Source organism: Peromyscus californicus, unplaced genomic scaffold (genome assembly GCF_007827085.1).
Source record: "Peromyscus californicus insignis strain IS unplaced genomic scaffold, ASM782708v3 Scaffold_22__1_contigs__length_63687245, whole genome shotgun sequence".
Lineage (NCBI taxonomy): Eukaryota > Metazoa > Chordata > Mammalia > Rodentia > Cricetidae > Peromyscus > Peromyscus californicus.
The window spans coordinates 17,026,222-17,041,648 of record NW_026294525.1 but is presented as its reverse complement, the minus strand read 5'-3'; the positions used below and the strand labels follow the sequence as shown (position 1 = coordinate 17,041,648).

General features: G+C 44.6%; 1 protein-coding gene across 1 annotated transcript in view; it reads right to left on the bottom strand.

Annotated features, from left to right (window-relative positions):
- The window catches only part of Zc3h12d (zinc finger CCCH-type containing 12D), a 31,581-nt gene that overhangs the window by 4,082 nt on the left and 12,072 nt on the right, over positions 1-15,427 (bottom strand). Inside the window, exons 2-3 of the mRNA XM_052751597.1 lie at positions 12,798-12,937; positions 3,758-3,992 (exon numbers count right to left, since the gene is read on the bottom strand). Of these exons, the coding sequence (XP_052607557.1) occupies positions 3,758-3,992; positions 12,798-12,937 (375 nt within the window). The remainder of the gene's footprint in view (positions 1-3,757; positions 3,993-12,797; positions 12,938-15,427) is intronic.

The window sequence follows — 15,427 nt, the reverse complement described above, 5'->3', positions numbered from 1 at the left end:
AATGAATGGGACTGGGGGCTGGAGAGAATGCTCAGAGGTTAAGAGCACTGACTGCTCTTTCAGAGGTCCTGAGTTCAATTCCCAGCAACCACATGGTGGCTCACGACCATCTATAATGAGATCTGGTGCCCTCTTCTGGCCTGCAGGCATACATGCTGTATACATAATAAATAAATAAATAAATAGATAGATAGATAGATAGATAGATAGATAGATAAATAAATAAATAAATAAATAAATCTTTAAAAAATAAATAATTAAAAAAAAGAATGAATGGGACTTACCACTGGTACCTTATTCAGAGGCTCAGGAGAGGAGGCCTGAGCCCCCCCCCCCGAGAATACCAGATGGCATGAACCATGTACCATACATAGCACAACCTCCCTTCACACCAGCCTCTCCCTGTGTGGTGCTGGCCAGTAGGTTCAGAACCACCTCACAGCTTGTTACACAAAGGCAGTCTGAAGCTTTGCACTGTCTCTGTTAGGCAGAATTGGACTCCCCCGCCCCCCAGGAATATACTTATTAACAACTTCTTAGGTGCCTTTTATGCAGGAAAAGAAAAACATATTTGCTGGAGCACCGCACCCCTTTCCCATCACCCCCCACGAAAGCCTAAGAAAGTCCACGGCATTAACAGACAGCTCCCAGGAGGCTTGGGAACTGTGTAAATGACTTGGAGGCTTAGGTCTTGTGATGATTCATCTCAGCTGTCAACTTGTGGAGAATAACCTGGGAGACAGGCCCTTGGGCACGCTTGTGAGCGGGCATCTCTGTCGGGTTAAATGAGGTGGGAAGACGTACCCCTTATGGGCAGCACCATTCCCTAAGCTGGGACCCTAGACCGTATAAAAAGGGGACAAGGTGCACTGAGCCTACACATACATCACCCTCTGCTTCTTGACCCCAGAAGCAGTGTGGCCAGCTGCCTCAGGTTCCTGCCACTGTGACTTGTTCACTATGATGGGCTGTCACCCGGAACCATGAACCAAAATACTCCCTTATCAGGGTATTTTATCAAAGCAACAGACCAAGAAACCAAGACAGGCCCCCTTCCACCCACTCGCCTTACACCATGGCTCTCAGCTCTAGCATATGCAAAATGAAGGATCAGTATTGACAGTCTAAAACACAGGCAGGTATATCGATGAAGATACAGACCCCTGCATACAGCACCTCTGGCAGATTCCGCCCCACCCTTTGCAAACTCTGGGTGTGGAGGAACCTCTGGGCTTGGCCTCAGTTTCTGGGGTTGCCCCCAACTCTGCTGCACACGTGGTCCTCTGATGCCAGCCTGCCTCCTGCCTGCTCCTCTTCCCCGGCACAGAACCTCAACAAAGAAGGGGATACGTGTCCCAAATGTCACTTACACCTGTAATCCCACTAACTGAAGCAGGAGGGTCGCAAGTTCAAGCCAGCCCAAGTAAGTTAGTGAGACCCTAACTCAAAGATAAAATTGACAAACAGGGTCACCAATGTGCCTTTGATATATGCACAAGTATATGCACAAAGCCTTGAGTTCAGTACCACAAAAACAAAGTGCTTCTGAAAAAAATAAAAATAAAAACAAACAAAAACCCCTGCTGTTTACTAAGATTTCCAATAAATCCTTTTGGTCCCAGGAGCCCCTTCCAATCCATACAAAGTTCTAGGGGAGGGCTAAGTGGGGAAAAGGGTCATCTTTGCCTGTCACTGTCATCCACAAGTTGAGCGAGTCCCACCCTGCAGAGAGCTGAGTGATCCCTGACCCAGTGTGGACTCCAGGGCTCAGCTCCAGCCACACAGATGGCTTCTCCTCCGAGTTGGGGCCTGACCAAGAATCTGAGGCACCGCCCACTGCAGTTATTAAAAGTTCTCAGAGGCTTTACCTCCCTCTCTCTCGGGAGCAAGAGCTGTGCCAAGAGGGCCCTGGGGACATGCCCAGGGCACTGAGGCTGGAGCCCTCATAGGCAGTCAGGCCCTGCCTTCTGACCCTCCACCCCCTTAGCAGAGGGCCAGGCATCAGAAGGACTTGGCCAAGGCCCCTGGTTGTCACCAGGCCAGAGGCAGCCATGACCTGTGAGCCCTCAGTGAGGGTTTCTGAAGTCTAGTTTACGGACTTGCCAGATTCATCTAGACCAAAGCTGGACAGAGAAAGCCACTAGCGCATGCATCTGGAAATGACAGTGGGGGGTTAGGGCAGGGCAGCTGCTGAAGCCTCTGTCCTGGGGCTCAGAAGGGCATCTCTTCTTGGGTTCAGGAACAGGTGGCAGTGGGGGGGGGGCATATCTAGCCCTATCCCCAGGAATAACTGCTACTCCTTATAGGATACAGTTTCCTCTAATCTTCACACCACTTCAGCAGGGCAGGGCCTCGAAGGAAACCACTGCGTGAGGTCCAAAGCCTTAGCTCTTGCCATTGCACGATACTACCTCCCTGACTTTGGGGTCAGGCAGTGTTCTCTTATGGGCAAGCCGACTGAGCATCACCTGAAGTGCCTTCCTCTCCTCTCCTCTCCTCTCCTCTCCTCTCCTCTCCTCTCCTCTCCTCCCCTCTCCTCTCTGCCTGGCCATAGTCATGTTTTTATTCTCTCACGCTCTCATCCATTCCTGTATCACTAGTTAGTGTGTGTCTGCTATGCGCCAAGCATGCCGGGAACATGGGGACTCAACGGCAGCCTGTGTCATTATAGAGTCGAAGACCTTGTCTCAAACCACGTGCCAGAAGGCCAGTCAGAGGCTCCAGAGCAGGAGTTGATGGATTGTTGCCTAGAACAGAAACCAAAGGGCTGGGGCTGTAGCCCAGCTGGTAGAACGTTTGTCTAGGATACCCAAAGCCTCAGCATGGTATCAACTGGGCGTGGTGGTCCACATCTGGAATTGTAACACTCGGAAGATGGAGGCAGGGGGACCAGAAGTTCAAGGTGATCCTTCACTACGTGAGTTTGAGGCCAGCCTGAGATATGGAAAAGTGTCTCAATCAGTATTCTTAAAAGATTTATTTGTATTATTTTTAATTACATGTCGGTATGCATGTCTGCCTGTGGGTCTGAACATGTGAGTGCAGGTGCATCTGGAAGCCAGAGGTATCAGGTTCCTGGCAGCTGGAGTTATAGATAATTGTGAGATGGCTGACATGGGTGCTAAACACCGCACTCTGATCCTCTGGAAGAGCAGCAAGTGTTCTTAACCACTGAGCCATCTTCCCAGCCACAGCCAGCATTTTTAAAATGACAAAAACTTGAAAGGAAGAAATACAGCAAAGTTGAAATCTCCCCCTCCATGATAACTTTTTTTTATTTTAATTTTTAGATTTATTTTTAAGATAAAAATGTATATGAGTGTTTTGCCTCGGGGTGTGTGTGTGTGTGTGTGTGTGTGTGTGTGTGTGTGTGTGTGTACCATATGTATGCCTGGTACCTATGGAATCCAGAAAAGGGCATCAGATCCCCTAGAACTGCAGTTATGGATGGCCGTGAGCCACCAGGTCAGTGCTGGGAACCAAACCTGGGTTCTCTGCAAGCGCATTAAGTGCTCTTAACCACTGAGCCATCTCTCCAGCCCCGCCCTGAATGATAACTATCTTATGGCTTCCCCTTGGACAGAAAACGAAGTTCGTAGCTTTGCAGGAAGTGAGTTCCATTGGCCGTGAGAACCAAAGGTCCTGGGCAGAACCGCTTTTAGGGAAACCAGTCACAGAAGAGAGGAGACATGAGGGACAGAGATAGACCCCTGGCCTGAGGGGGCCTGGATCGGGAGAGCAGGCTTCCATCCCTTACCTGTCATTTACAAAGGAGAACATGAGCAGTCGTTGCTCGATGAACCATTTCCACTCTGGGTTCTCATTCTGCAGGTCCCGGTAGTTGTCGTTGGAGACAATGATGCCATCCTTCTCAAAGGCCACCTTCACAATGTAGCGGTCATCATAGCAGACCACTCGCTTGCCGTTGACCTTGCGGGATGGGGTGTACACCAACACAGCCTGCCGCTCCAGCTCCTCCAGCACGTGCTGCTCTGAGGCCACAGGCAGAGGCTTGAGTCAGGGCTCCAGAGAAGGGCCCGCCTCCCAACCCAGGAACCCCTCCTAACCCATCTGCCTCCAAACCAGCTGCCAGTAAGACCTGGGCAGGTTCGAAGGGACTATTTATTACTGATCAGACAGTTTCTTACTGTAAAGTGTAAACTGGCCTCAACTTCACAATTTCCCCCCTTCTGCCTCCGGAGTGTGGGGATTATCACCTGTGCCACCAAGGCTGCTTTACTCTTTAATGCCTACGATCTCAGCCTTGGGAGGTAGAAGCAGAAGGAACAGGAGTGCAAGGAGCCCCTGCCTCAAACAACACAAAACCGCGAAAGTGCATAGTACACCTAAGGTAGCTGCAATAAAAAGCGCTGTGAACTTCGAGAATGAGGTGTGCCATGCCTGGAAAGTCCCTGCTGCCCATCCCAGTCCAAAAGCCTCACTTCCCTTTAAGATAACCTGTTATAAAACAGTGTTGACCGCCCCCCCCCTTGCTTTTATTTTCACAGGTACACATGCATGGATCATTTTCAGTGTGGCTCTGCCTCGGACTTTACCCAGTGAACAGTCCCTACCCATATTCACATACCGGTTTCTTTGTTTGGTTACCATATGGCGACATGGTTTGGCCATGCCCACATGTTTGCTACTGTCACCAAGTGAGTCTCTGGCATGGACATCCAGGGAACCCCCTGGGGTAGATCGATCTCTAAAATAGTTTTTGGCCCGCCAGGCATAGCATGGTCCCTTACAGTGTTTTATTTTGCATTTATTTCTGGTTACTGATGGATTTGCGCATCTTTGCCTACTTTTACTGCCCATTTACAGTTTTCTTCTGTAACAGGCTTATTTTTTAAATAGCCCGTCTTTCTGTGGGTTCTCGTCCTTGCTCCATTAATTTGGAGATGAACCCCTTCAGCAATAAAATGTAAGGTATAGTGCTAGGGATGTGACTGGGTTGTCCGAGTGCCTCCCTCTTATGCATGAAACCTGGGGTTCAACCCCATCACCGCATAAAATGGGCCAGGGTGGCCTGTGCCTGTTGGTCACCCCCACACTCAGCAATGGAAGCAGAAGCAGGCAGGTCAGACATTCAAGAAGGTAGAGTCTGCCGCTGCCCTCTAGACTCTTCTCTCTCTCTCTCTCTCTCTCTCTCTCTCTCTCTCTCTCTCTCTCGTCTGTCTGTGGCACTGCCGTCTGCTTCTGAGCTGAAGTTCTCAAAGTGCCTGATTCCATTCATTTTTTCTGCACAGGACTGCCCCTTTGTGGTTTATTTTAAAATCCCTAGCCAAGTATGTTGGCACACATGGCACTTGGGAGACTGAAGCAGGAGAATCTCCACAGCTTTAGGCTATAAAGTGAGTTCCTGGACAGCTAGAGCTACATAGCAAGTCATAAAGAAATGAATGAACACATAGAGGTCAGAGGACAACTTTTGAATTGGTTCTTTCCTTCTATCCTGTGGGTCCTGGGGCTCAAGGACATGAATCCTAGAGAGACAATGGTAAAGCAATACCAAAGGGTACATTTACATTAGAAGTGGCTTGATGGCAGCCAAACTCAAGGTTGACAGATTTTTAGGAAAACAGAAATCAGAAGAAACCATACTGATTCTAAAGTGTTGAGGGAGCCACAGCCCAGCAAATGCCTGCGAGGCTGAGCAGAGGTGGGAACAGTTTTCATCAGTGGAGACTCTGGAAGCCAGAAGGACCTGGACAGATGTCCTACAAACTCTGAGAGACCACAGATGGCATCCCAGACTACTAAACCCAGCAAAATCACCAATCACAATTGACTAAGAGAGAAAAATATTTCAAGAAAAATATTACATACAGTTTTAAGCAATTTCTATATACCAATCTAGATCTATAGAAGGCACTAGGAAAACAAAAACAGTCAAAGACAAGGTTATCCAGGAAGACACAAGGAATAAATAATCCCAAAAATGTTCATTATAGGAAACACACAGCAAAAACAACAAAATAAAAGGAATTAGTAAGCACTGCTCATTGATAACATTAATGGTTTCAATTCACCAATAAAAATGGATTGGATTAGAAAAAACAAGATCTATATTTCTGCTGCATCCAAGAAACAATCTCAACATCAAGGACAGACATTACCTCAGGGGGAAAGGAAGGGGAAAAGTATTCTAAGCAAATGGACCCGAGAAGCAAGCAGTTGTAGCCATTTTAATATCTGACAAAACAGACTTCAAACCAAAACTTACCAGAAGAGTTAGGAAAGGGTGCTACATACTCATCAAAGGAAAAAAATCTACCAGGAGGAAATTGCACTTCTAAACATTGAAGCATCAAACCCATGGGCTCCCAAGTTTATAAAGAAACACTACTGCAGCTACAATCACATATTGACCCTCACACAGTGGTCGTGGGTGACCTCAGTACCCCACACTTGACAACCAGCAGGTCATCCTGACAAAGACTAAACAGTTTAACAACATCATAAATAAACAAACCTAGCAGATATCTACAGGACATTTCACCCAAACACTGAAGAATGTACTTTCTAACCAGCACTCATAGAACTTCCTCCAAAACCAACCAGATACTTGGACACAAAGCAAGTGTCATCGGATACAAGGTAACGGAAGTAACACCCTACAGCCTATCTGACCCCCACAGATTAAAGCTGGATATCAGCAACAGAAACAGCAGAAAGTATACAAACTCATGGAAACTGAACAACTCACTACTGTGAAAATTGGGTCAAGACAGAAACTGGATGAAAGCACAACACACCCGAACCTATGGGACACAAGGAAAGTTCTAAGAGGCAAGTTCATAGACTAAGTTCCTACATAAAAAAAAAAAAAACAAAAAAAAAAACTGGGCAGTGGTGGCACACGCTTTTAGTCCCAGCACTCAGGAGGCAGAGCCAGGCAGATCTCTATAAGTTCGAGGCCAGCCTGGGCTATAGACCAAGATCCAGGACAGGCTCCAAAACTACACAGAAAAACAAAACAAAACAAAAAAAGCCAACCAACCAAAAAACCTGGAGATACCTCACATTAGTAACTTAGTGGCACACTGGAAAGCTCTAGAACAACCAGGGAAAAAATACACAAAAAGAAGAAATGGCAAGAAATAAACTCGGGACTGAAATCAATGAAAACAAAAACAATCAAACAAACAAAAACAACAAAACAATACAAAGAATCAATGAAATGGAGAGTTGGTTCCTTGAGAAAATCAACAATATTGACAAACTCTTAGCCAAACTAACTAAGAGACACAGAGAGAAGATCCAGATTAATGAAAGTAGAGATGAAAATGGAGACATTACAACAGACACAAAGGAAATTCAGAGAATCATAAGGATGTACTTTAAAAATCTGTACTCTACTAGAAAACCTAAAAGAAATGGATGGATTTCTTGATATACATTGCCTATCAAAGTAAAATCAAGATCCAATAAGCAATTTAAACACACCATAAACCTAGTGAAATAGAAACAGTATTTTAAAGTCTCCCAACTTAAAAAAGCCCAGGGCCAGATGGATACAGCACAGAATTTTACCAGGCCTTCAAAGAATAATTAACACTAATATTCCTCAAACTATTCTGCAAAATAGAAACAGAATGATTATTGCCTAATTGTTTTTATGAGAGAAACTCAAAGCATTTCCATGAAAATCAGGACTAAGACAAGGATGTCCACTTTCTCCATACCTATTTAATATAGAACTTGAAGTCTTAGCTAGAGCAATAAGACACCAGAAGGAAGATCAAGAGGATACACATAGGAAAGGAAGAAATTAAAGTATCTTTATTTTGTACAAAAAAAGACCCTAAAAATTCCACCAAGAAGCTTCTACAGCTGATAAACACCTTCAGCAAAGTAGCAGGTTACAAAATCAGCACACAAAAATCATTAGTCTTCCTGTATACAAATGACACAGATAAAGAAATCGGAGAAACAATACCTTTTATCATAGCCTCAAAAATCTGGGGGTAACTAACCAAACAGTAAAAAAAATGTATACTAAAAACTTTAAGACATTTAAGAAAGAAATTAAAGAAAACACCAAAAAACAGAAAGATCTTATGTTTATGAATCAGTAGGATTAATACTGTAAAAATGGTCATCCTGCCAAAAGCAATCTGCAGATTAAATACAATCCTCATCAAAATCTCAAGACAATTCTTCAAAGAAATTAAAAGCATAATTTTGGAAACACAAAAATCCCAGGGTAGCTAAAATCGTGAATAATAAAAACTTCTAGAGACATCACCATCCCCAATCTCAAATTGTACTACAGAGCTATAGTGATTATAAACAAAAACAAAATGAAACAAAAACCATGGTGTTGTCATAAAAAGAGACACATTGATCAATGGAATTGATTTGAAGACCCAGGTAAGTCCACATATGGATGGACACCTGAATTTTGACAAAGAAGCCAGAAATACACACTGTATATAAGGCAACATCTTTAACGTATGGTGCTAGTCAAACTGGATGGCTGCATGTAGAAGAATCCAAATAGAGCTATACTTACTACCCTGCATACAACTCAACTCCAAATGGATCAAGGACCTCAACATAAGGCCAGATACTCAGAATCTTAGGGAAGAAAAAGTGGGGAATAACCTTGAATTCATTGGCATAGGAAAAAACTTTCTGAAGAGACCACCATTAGCACAGGCACTAAGACCAACAATTAATATATGGGACCTCATGAAACTGAGGCACTTCAGCACAGTAAAGGACGCCATCATTAGGACAACGTGGCAGCGTACAGAATAGAAAAGATCTTTACTAAATACACATTCAGCAGAGGGCTAGTATCTAAAATATATTAAGAACTAACAAAATTGAACATCAAGAAAACAACCCAATTTAAAAATGGGGTACAGAACTAAACAGAGGGTTCTCAAAAGATGAAATTCAAATGGCTGAGAAACACTTGAAGAAACGTCCAAACATCTTTAGTCATCCAGGAAATACAAATCAAAACCACTTTCAGATTTCATTTTACACTGTCCGGAATGGTCAAGATCAGCAAAACAAATGACGACTCATGCTGGTCAGGATGTTACTCATCCATTGCCGGTGGAAGTGAAAACTTGTACAGCCAGTATGAAAACCAATATGGCAGCTCTTCAGGATAATAGGAATAGATCTACCTCAAGATCCAGGTATACCAATCTTGGGCATATACCCAAAGGATTCTCCATACTACTATGGAGGCATCTGTTTAGCCATGTTCATTACCGCTCTATTTATAATAGCCAGGAATTGTAGACAGCCTAGATCTCCATCAACTGATGCAGTGCTTCTCAACCTTCCTCATGCTGTGACCCTTTAATATAGTTCCTCACATTGCGGTGACCTCTAACCATAACATTATTTTGTTGCTACTTCATAACTGCAACTTTGCTACTGTTATTAATTGTAAATATCTGATATGTAGGATATCTGATATGTGACCCCTGAGAAAGGGTCGCCTGACCCCTCCCCCAAAGAGGTAGCAACCCACAGGTCGAGAACCACTGAATTGATGAATGGATAAAGAAAACATGGTACATTTACACCATAAGATATTATTCATCTGTTAAGAAAAATGAAATTATGAAATCTGCAGGTAAATGGGTGGAGCTTGAAAAAAATCATCCTGAGTGAGGCAACCCAAACCCAGAAAGACAAACATGGTATGTTTTCTCTTACATGCGAATGTTAGTTTTTAAACTTTCAGTATGTGTGCTAGAATCTGAATAACCACCAAGGTTAGGTATCGAGCAAGGAGAAAAGAATCTACCAAGGAAGAGGAAGTAGAATATATTGTTATGGAGAGACAAAAAGGAAACCAGGAGAATTAAACATGGAGCAGGATGGGAGAGAAGGGTAAAACTAAAAGCCATTTGGAAAACCTACTACTGAGAAGCTTCCTAAAATAGATACATACATGAAAGGAATCTAAATGGAGTCACCAAACAGTAGAAGAAGAGGCAATGCCCCAACTAGACATCTTATGCCACCAAGTAAAACCCCCAGTACCAGGAATTTTTATTTTGTTTTTGTTTCATTGAGTCACTGGCCAAAGGGCTCCATGGGAACCCCTAAACATCAGAGGCTATCACCAAGGCTATTGATTACTCTCCATAATTTGATGATAATGCCCTATCACTGAAGACGCTTCTTATTTACGCCATCAAACATGAGAAGTCAAGCTGGTGCCCAACTAGAAGCTTCTCCTCTACTGACTACCATTCATGATACTAGAAAGTATTCTTTTCGTTGTTGTTGTTGTTTTGTTTTGTTTTTTGAGACAGGGTTTCTCAGTGTAGCTTTGGAGCCTGTCCTAAAACTCACTCTGTAGACAAGGCTGACCTCGAACTCACCGAGATCTGCGTGCCTCTGCCTCCTGAGTGCTGGGGTTAAAGGTATGTGACACCACCACCCAGACCTAGCAGGTACTCTTAATATCACCCAGCTACAAGCCTTGCAACCTGTAAAAGTGACCTGCTTGTAAAATGCATGGACACAACAGTGGTACAATTGTTACGGGAGTAACCAACCACTTTCTTGTTGGATTAATAATTAATAATTAATAAAGGACCACTCTGTGAGACACTGCTAAAGTGGCCAAAAACCTTCAACTAGATAGGTCATGGGCCTGGGGAAAAACCTATTACTATTATTCTGCCAAAGGGACATAGCAGAAAAATAACTTCTAATGATATACTGCTATACTCATAGATCAGCTCAACCTGTACAAGGGAATCTTCTTTCAGTAGACGGAAATTAACATAGAGACCTTGAACGGGACAAAGTGCAGGAAGTTAGAGACTTCCGAGCACTCAGTCCTAAGTGGGACATCTTTGTCAAACTACTCACCTCGCCTGGCGGTGGTGGTGCACGCCTTTAATCCCAGCACTTGGGAGGCAGAGCCAGACGGATCTCTGTGAGTTGGAGGCCAGTCTGGGCTACCAAGTGAGTTCCAGGAAAGGCACAAAGCTACACAGAGAAACACTGTCTTGAAAAAAACAAAAACAAAAACAAAAACAAACTACTCCCCTCGAGGCTCAGGGATCGCGGCAGAAGAAGCTGAAAGATTCTAGGAGGAAAACCCGTGTCCTCCGGACACAATAGGACTGATGAACACATGAACTCTCAGAGACTGTGGCAGCACATAGAAGACCTGCACAGGTTCACTCCACATGCTGTCCCAGGACTGAGAGGGGGAAGTGGACACAGGATCCCACTCCTAACCAAGAAGTTGTCTGCAAATGATAGCTGCTGGTAAAGGGAAAATCAGTTTTCTCCAATGGCGGCCCACTGTGTATATCAATGATGCCTCACTCAGGGCAAGCCCCACGTCCAGGACTGGTTGACTAATGACAAGATATCCTCAATGGTATTTTTGTGGATTTTTTTTGTTTAATTTTGCTTTTGGGGGCTCTCTTTTTTGTCTTATTGTTATTTTCCTTTTTGGTTTTGATTTTCATTTTTATATATGTGGATTGTTTCTTGGTTTTTGTTCATTTTATTTTCTATCTTTGGTTTTTGTTTTCCCTGGCTGGCCTGGAACTTGTAGACCAGGCTGGCCTTGAATTTACAGAGATCCACCTGCCTCTGTCTTCTGAGTGCTGGGATTAAAGGGTGCGCCATCACTGCTGGCTGGTTTAGATTTTTTTTAAAGAGAGAAAGAATAGAAAGTTGGGTAAGTAGGGAGGCAGGGAGGATGTGGGAGGATCTGAAAGGATCTGGGAGAGGGGGAAACATGATCAAAATTTATTTCATGAAAAAAATTTCAATTAAAAAAAGAAAATGGCCGGGCGGTGGTGGCGCACGCCTTTAATCCCAGCACTCGGGAGGCAGAGCCAGGCGGATCTCTGTGAGTTCGAGGCCAGCCTGGTCTCCAAAGCGAGTTCCAGGAAAGGCGCAAAGCTACACAGAGAAACCCTGTCTCGAAAAACCAAAAAAAAAAAAAAAAAAAAAAAAGAAAATGGAGCTACACAGAGAAACACTGTCTTGAAAAACCAAAAAGAAAAAAGACAAAGAAAGAAAGAAAATGGGTCTGGGGACCAGAAAAAAATGGCTCAGTGGTTAAGCACATGGGCTGTACTTGCAGAGGACCAGTTAGTTCCAAGCCCCCGCACTGGATAGCTCACAAGCATTAGTAACTCCAGCTCCAGTAATTCAACTCTCTTTCAAGCTTCTGAGGACACACACACACACACACACACACACACACACACACACACACACACACTGCATATATTATACAAAAAAAAACAAATTAAATAAGATATGTCTGGAAATGCAACTCAGTAGTAGAATGCTTATCTAGCATGTGCAAAGCCTCTGGTTTGACCCTCAACACTGAAAGAAAACAAAAACACTAACATTAATTTCTGGGTCTCCATTTCCATTTCTTTAAATGAAGAGATTGAAGCGGTATTTGGGAAATAGCCAATGTTACCTGACAGAATGAATGTCTCCCTCAAAGTCTATTTACTATTAGCTGTGAAATGCAGATCCAATCTTCAGAGGGTTAAATGTTATAAGACACAATTGTTTTATAATCATTCACAATAAATGATAAAGCAATGTGCTTGTCTATAAATGAGCAAGTAAGAGTTACAGAGTATTTGTTTATTCTACAAGTTTTCATGGCATTTCTGCTCTGAGAATGCTGAGTGTTCATAATCAACACTGAACTATGAACTCAGGGAGCTTTCAGTTCAGGAAGAAAGACCACTAAACCAGTTCTAGACAGGCAGCTGATCACCACGGTGGGTGACATTACCACAGAACGGGGTGGGGCATACCTCTGATGGGGGTATCAGATCTTGATGGCTCTTTCCTCCAAGATGGGACAAAAACCTTGATGTAGGTGTGTCCTCTGTCCCTGAACCAGTCCACAGCCAGACGAATTCCCCGGCAGGAGAAGGCTTCCTTGTTTCCATGGCTACAATGGAAGACAAAGAAATCTGAGGAGAAACAAAAAAGGGACTTTCTCTGGAAGCATCCTGGGTCACAGCCTCAAACTGAGAGGGGACTGGGCAAAGAGGATCTTAAACATTGTCCACTCTTTCCCTAGACCATGGCTGCAGGCAGCTTTCAATAAGGACGCAGAGGCACGCAGGTTCCCCTGGGTAGGGCGAAGGGTGCATATTCCAAAGGATAATTGACCTGTCCACTCTTTAGCTGAAGTTAGTAGTCGCCAACATCAAAGACAAAAAAGAATCATGAAAATAGACAATATCAGACATCCACAGAATTGCTCGCCCTCCGAGAAATGATTGTACTGGCTCAATCAGGGCCCCCCAGTCCACGCAAGGAACCAGGTCTCCACAAACCCCACAAAAGACATCACTGTTGCAGGAAACAGGCTATGCGAGACCTCGCTGCATCTTTCAGGCCTCTTAAAAATCATCATCCTAGCCAGGCACCGGAGTATACATCTTTAATCCCAGCACTCAGGAGGCAGAGGAGTGCTGTGGGATGTTCTGTATGGCAAATGTGTTGCTGATTAGTCAATAAATAAAACACTGATTGGCCATTGGCTAGGCAGGAAGTGTAGGCAGGACAAGGAGGAGAATAAAGCTGGGAAATGGAAGGCTGAGTCAGAGAGACACTGCCAGCCGCCATGATGAGAAACAGCATGTGAAGATGCCAGTAAACCACGAACCACGTGGCAAGGTATAGATTTATAGAAATGCATTAATTTAAGCTGTAAGAACAGTTAGCAAGAAGCCTGCCATGGCCATACAGTTTGTAAGCAATATAAGTTTCTGTGTTTACTTGGTTGGGTCTGATGGCTGTGGGACTGGCAGGTGATAGAGATTTGTCCTGACTGTGGGCCAGGCAGGAAAACTCTAGCTACAGAGGAAAGTGGATCTCTGTGAGTTCTGGGTCAGCCTGGACTACATAAGGACTTCCAGGCCAGCCAGGGATACATAGTGAAGCCCTGTCTCAAGGAAAAAGTAATCGTCTTCCTTAAGCAGGGAATGATGGCACATTCCTTTAGTCCTTGTATCTTGGAGGTAGAAACAGGAAGATCAAAAGTCTAAGGTCATCCTTGGCTATACACTGAGGCTAGCCTGGGCTACACAAGACCTTGGTATGGAATAAAGTGTGTAGGGGATCATCTTCCTTCATCTTAGAGGGATGAGAGATGTGGAGGGGTTTTAGCTTTGAGGTAGATATAAGAATAAGGCAGACACCCATGTGTGGCTCACAATGCTTCGCTGGCCCACAGAGAACAGACAGTGAGTTGGGCGTGAGGCGTGAGATAAGAAGCTATGGAAATCATCAAACAAGAGTCAGTGGTCAGGCCTGAGCTGCTACTGCTGCATAAATCAGAACAGAAAGTGAATGTGGGGACATTGAGGAGGTACCTGAACTCAGTTTCTGGATGTGGAAGTGACAGAGGAGAAGGTATCAGGTACTTCCGGGTTCCTTGCATACAAGCACGGTGGGCCGCGCACTGACCGGGGAACTCTGGAAGGGCTCTCATTGGAGGGGAAAAGCCATTCATAAGTTTGGCTTTGGATCCAGAGTGACTTGGAGAAAGTTTTGTGACTGTTCAGTGGACATGTTAAGTAAACAGCAAGAGGTCAGAGGAGAGATCTCAGTGGTAAAGGTTGTAGGTCACCCCTGCTTAAGCAAGAGTTGAAACCACAGAGTGGTTTATTATTCGACTGCCAGAGAGGAAGTTAGAGACCTTGAGCTTGGCCTGGAATGAGTCTGGGATGCAGCCACTGGTTTTAGCCAGGGTTAGAGGATGTCTTACAAAAGAGACAGAAAAGATCTCTCCAAGGGACAAGAAGAGAAACAGCCAGATGTGCTGCTGTCTGGAAGCCAGGGAAAGAGGCAGCTGAGTACCCTCTGGGGGACCGGTGAACCTAAGCTTCACTTGGACTTGGTCAATCGGGTCACTGGTGCTGGAGACAGAGACAAGTGGCTGGATCTGGGACACCGAAGGCAAAGTTAACAGGCTGAGCCACGGAGGTGATGGAGCCTGACCTCCAGATCGTTTTCTGCTCCCCACTCCTCAACCCGTTTTTCCTCCAGCTGTTTACTCCTCCACGCACCTTCCTAAACAGGTCTTTGCAGCACCTCTTCCTGTCCTCCCACCGAACTCACTCCTCTTCCTCTTCCTCCGGCTCTCTGCTAAATCCTTGCTTCCCCAGCAAAGCATCCCTTGACGGATTAGACTCCATCACCCAGACGCTTCCTAGCATTTAAGAACATTCACCCAGCCAGGCACGGTGATGCACACTTGTAATCTCAGCACTCAGAAGGCTGAGGCAGAAGACTTGCCTGGAGTTGGGAGGCTAGCCTGGCTGCTTACACAGCAAGTCTTTGTCAATACAGAAAACAAAATAAACAACAACAACAACACACACACACACACATACACACCACACACACACACACCACACACACACACACA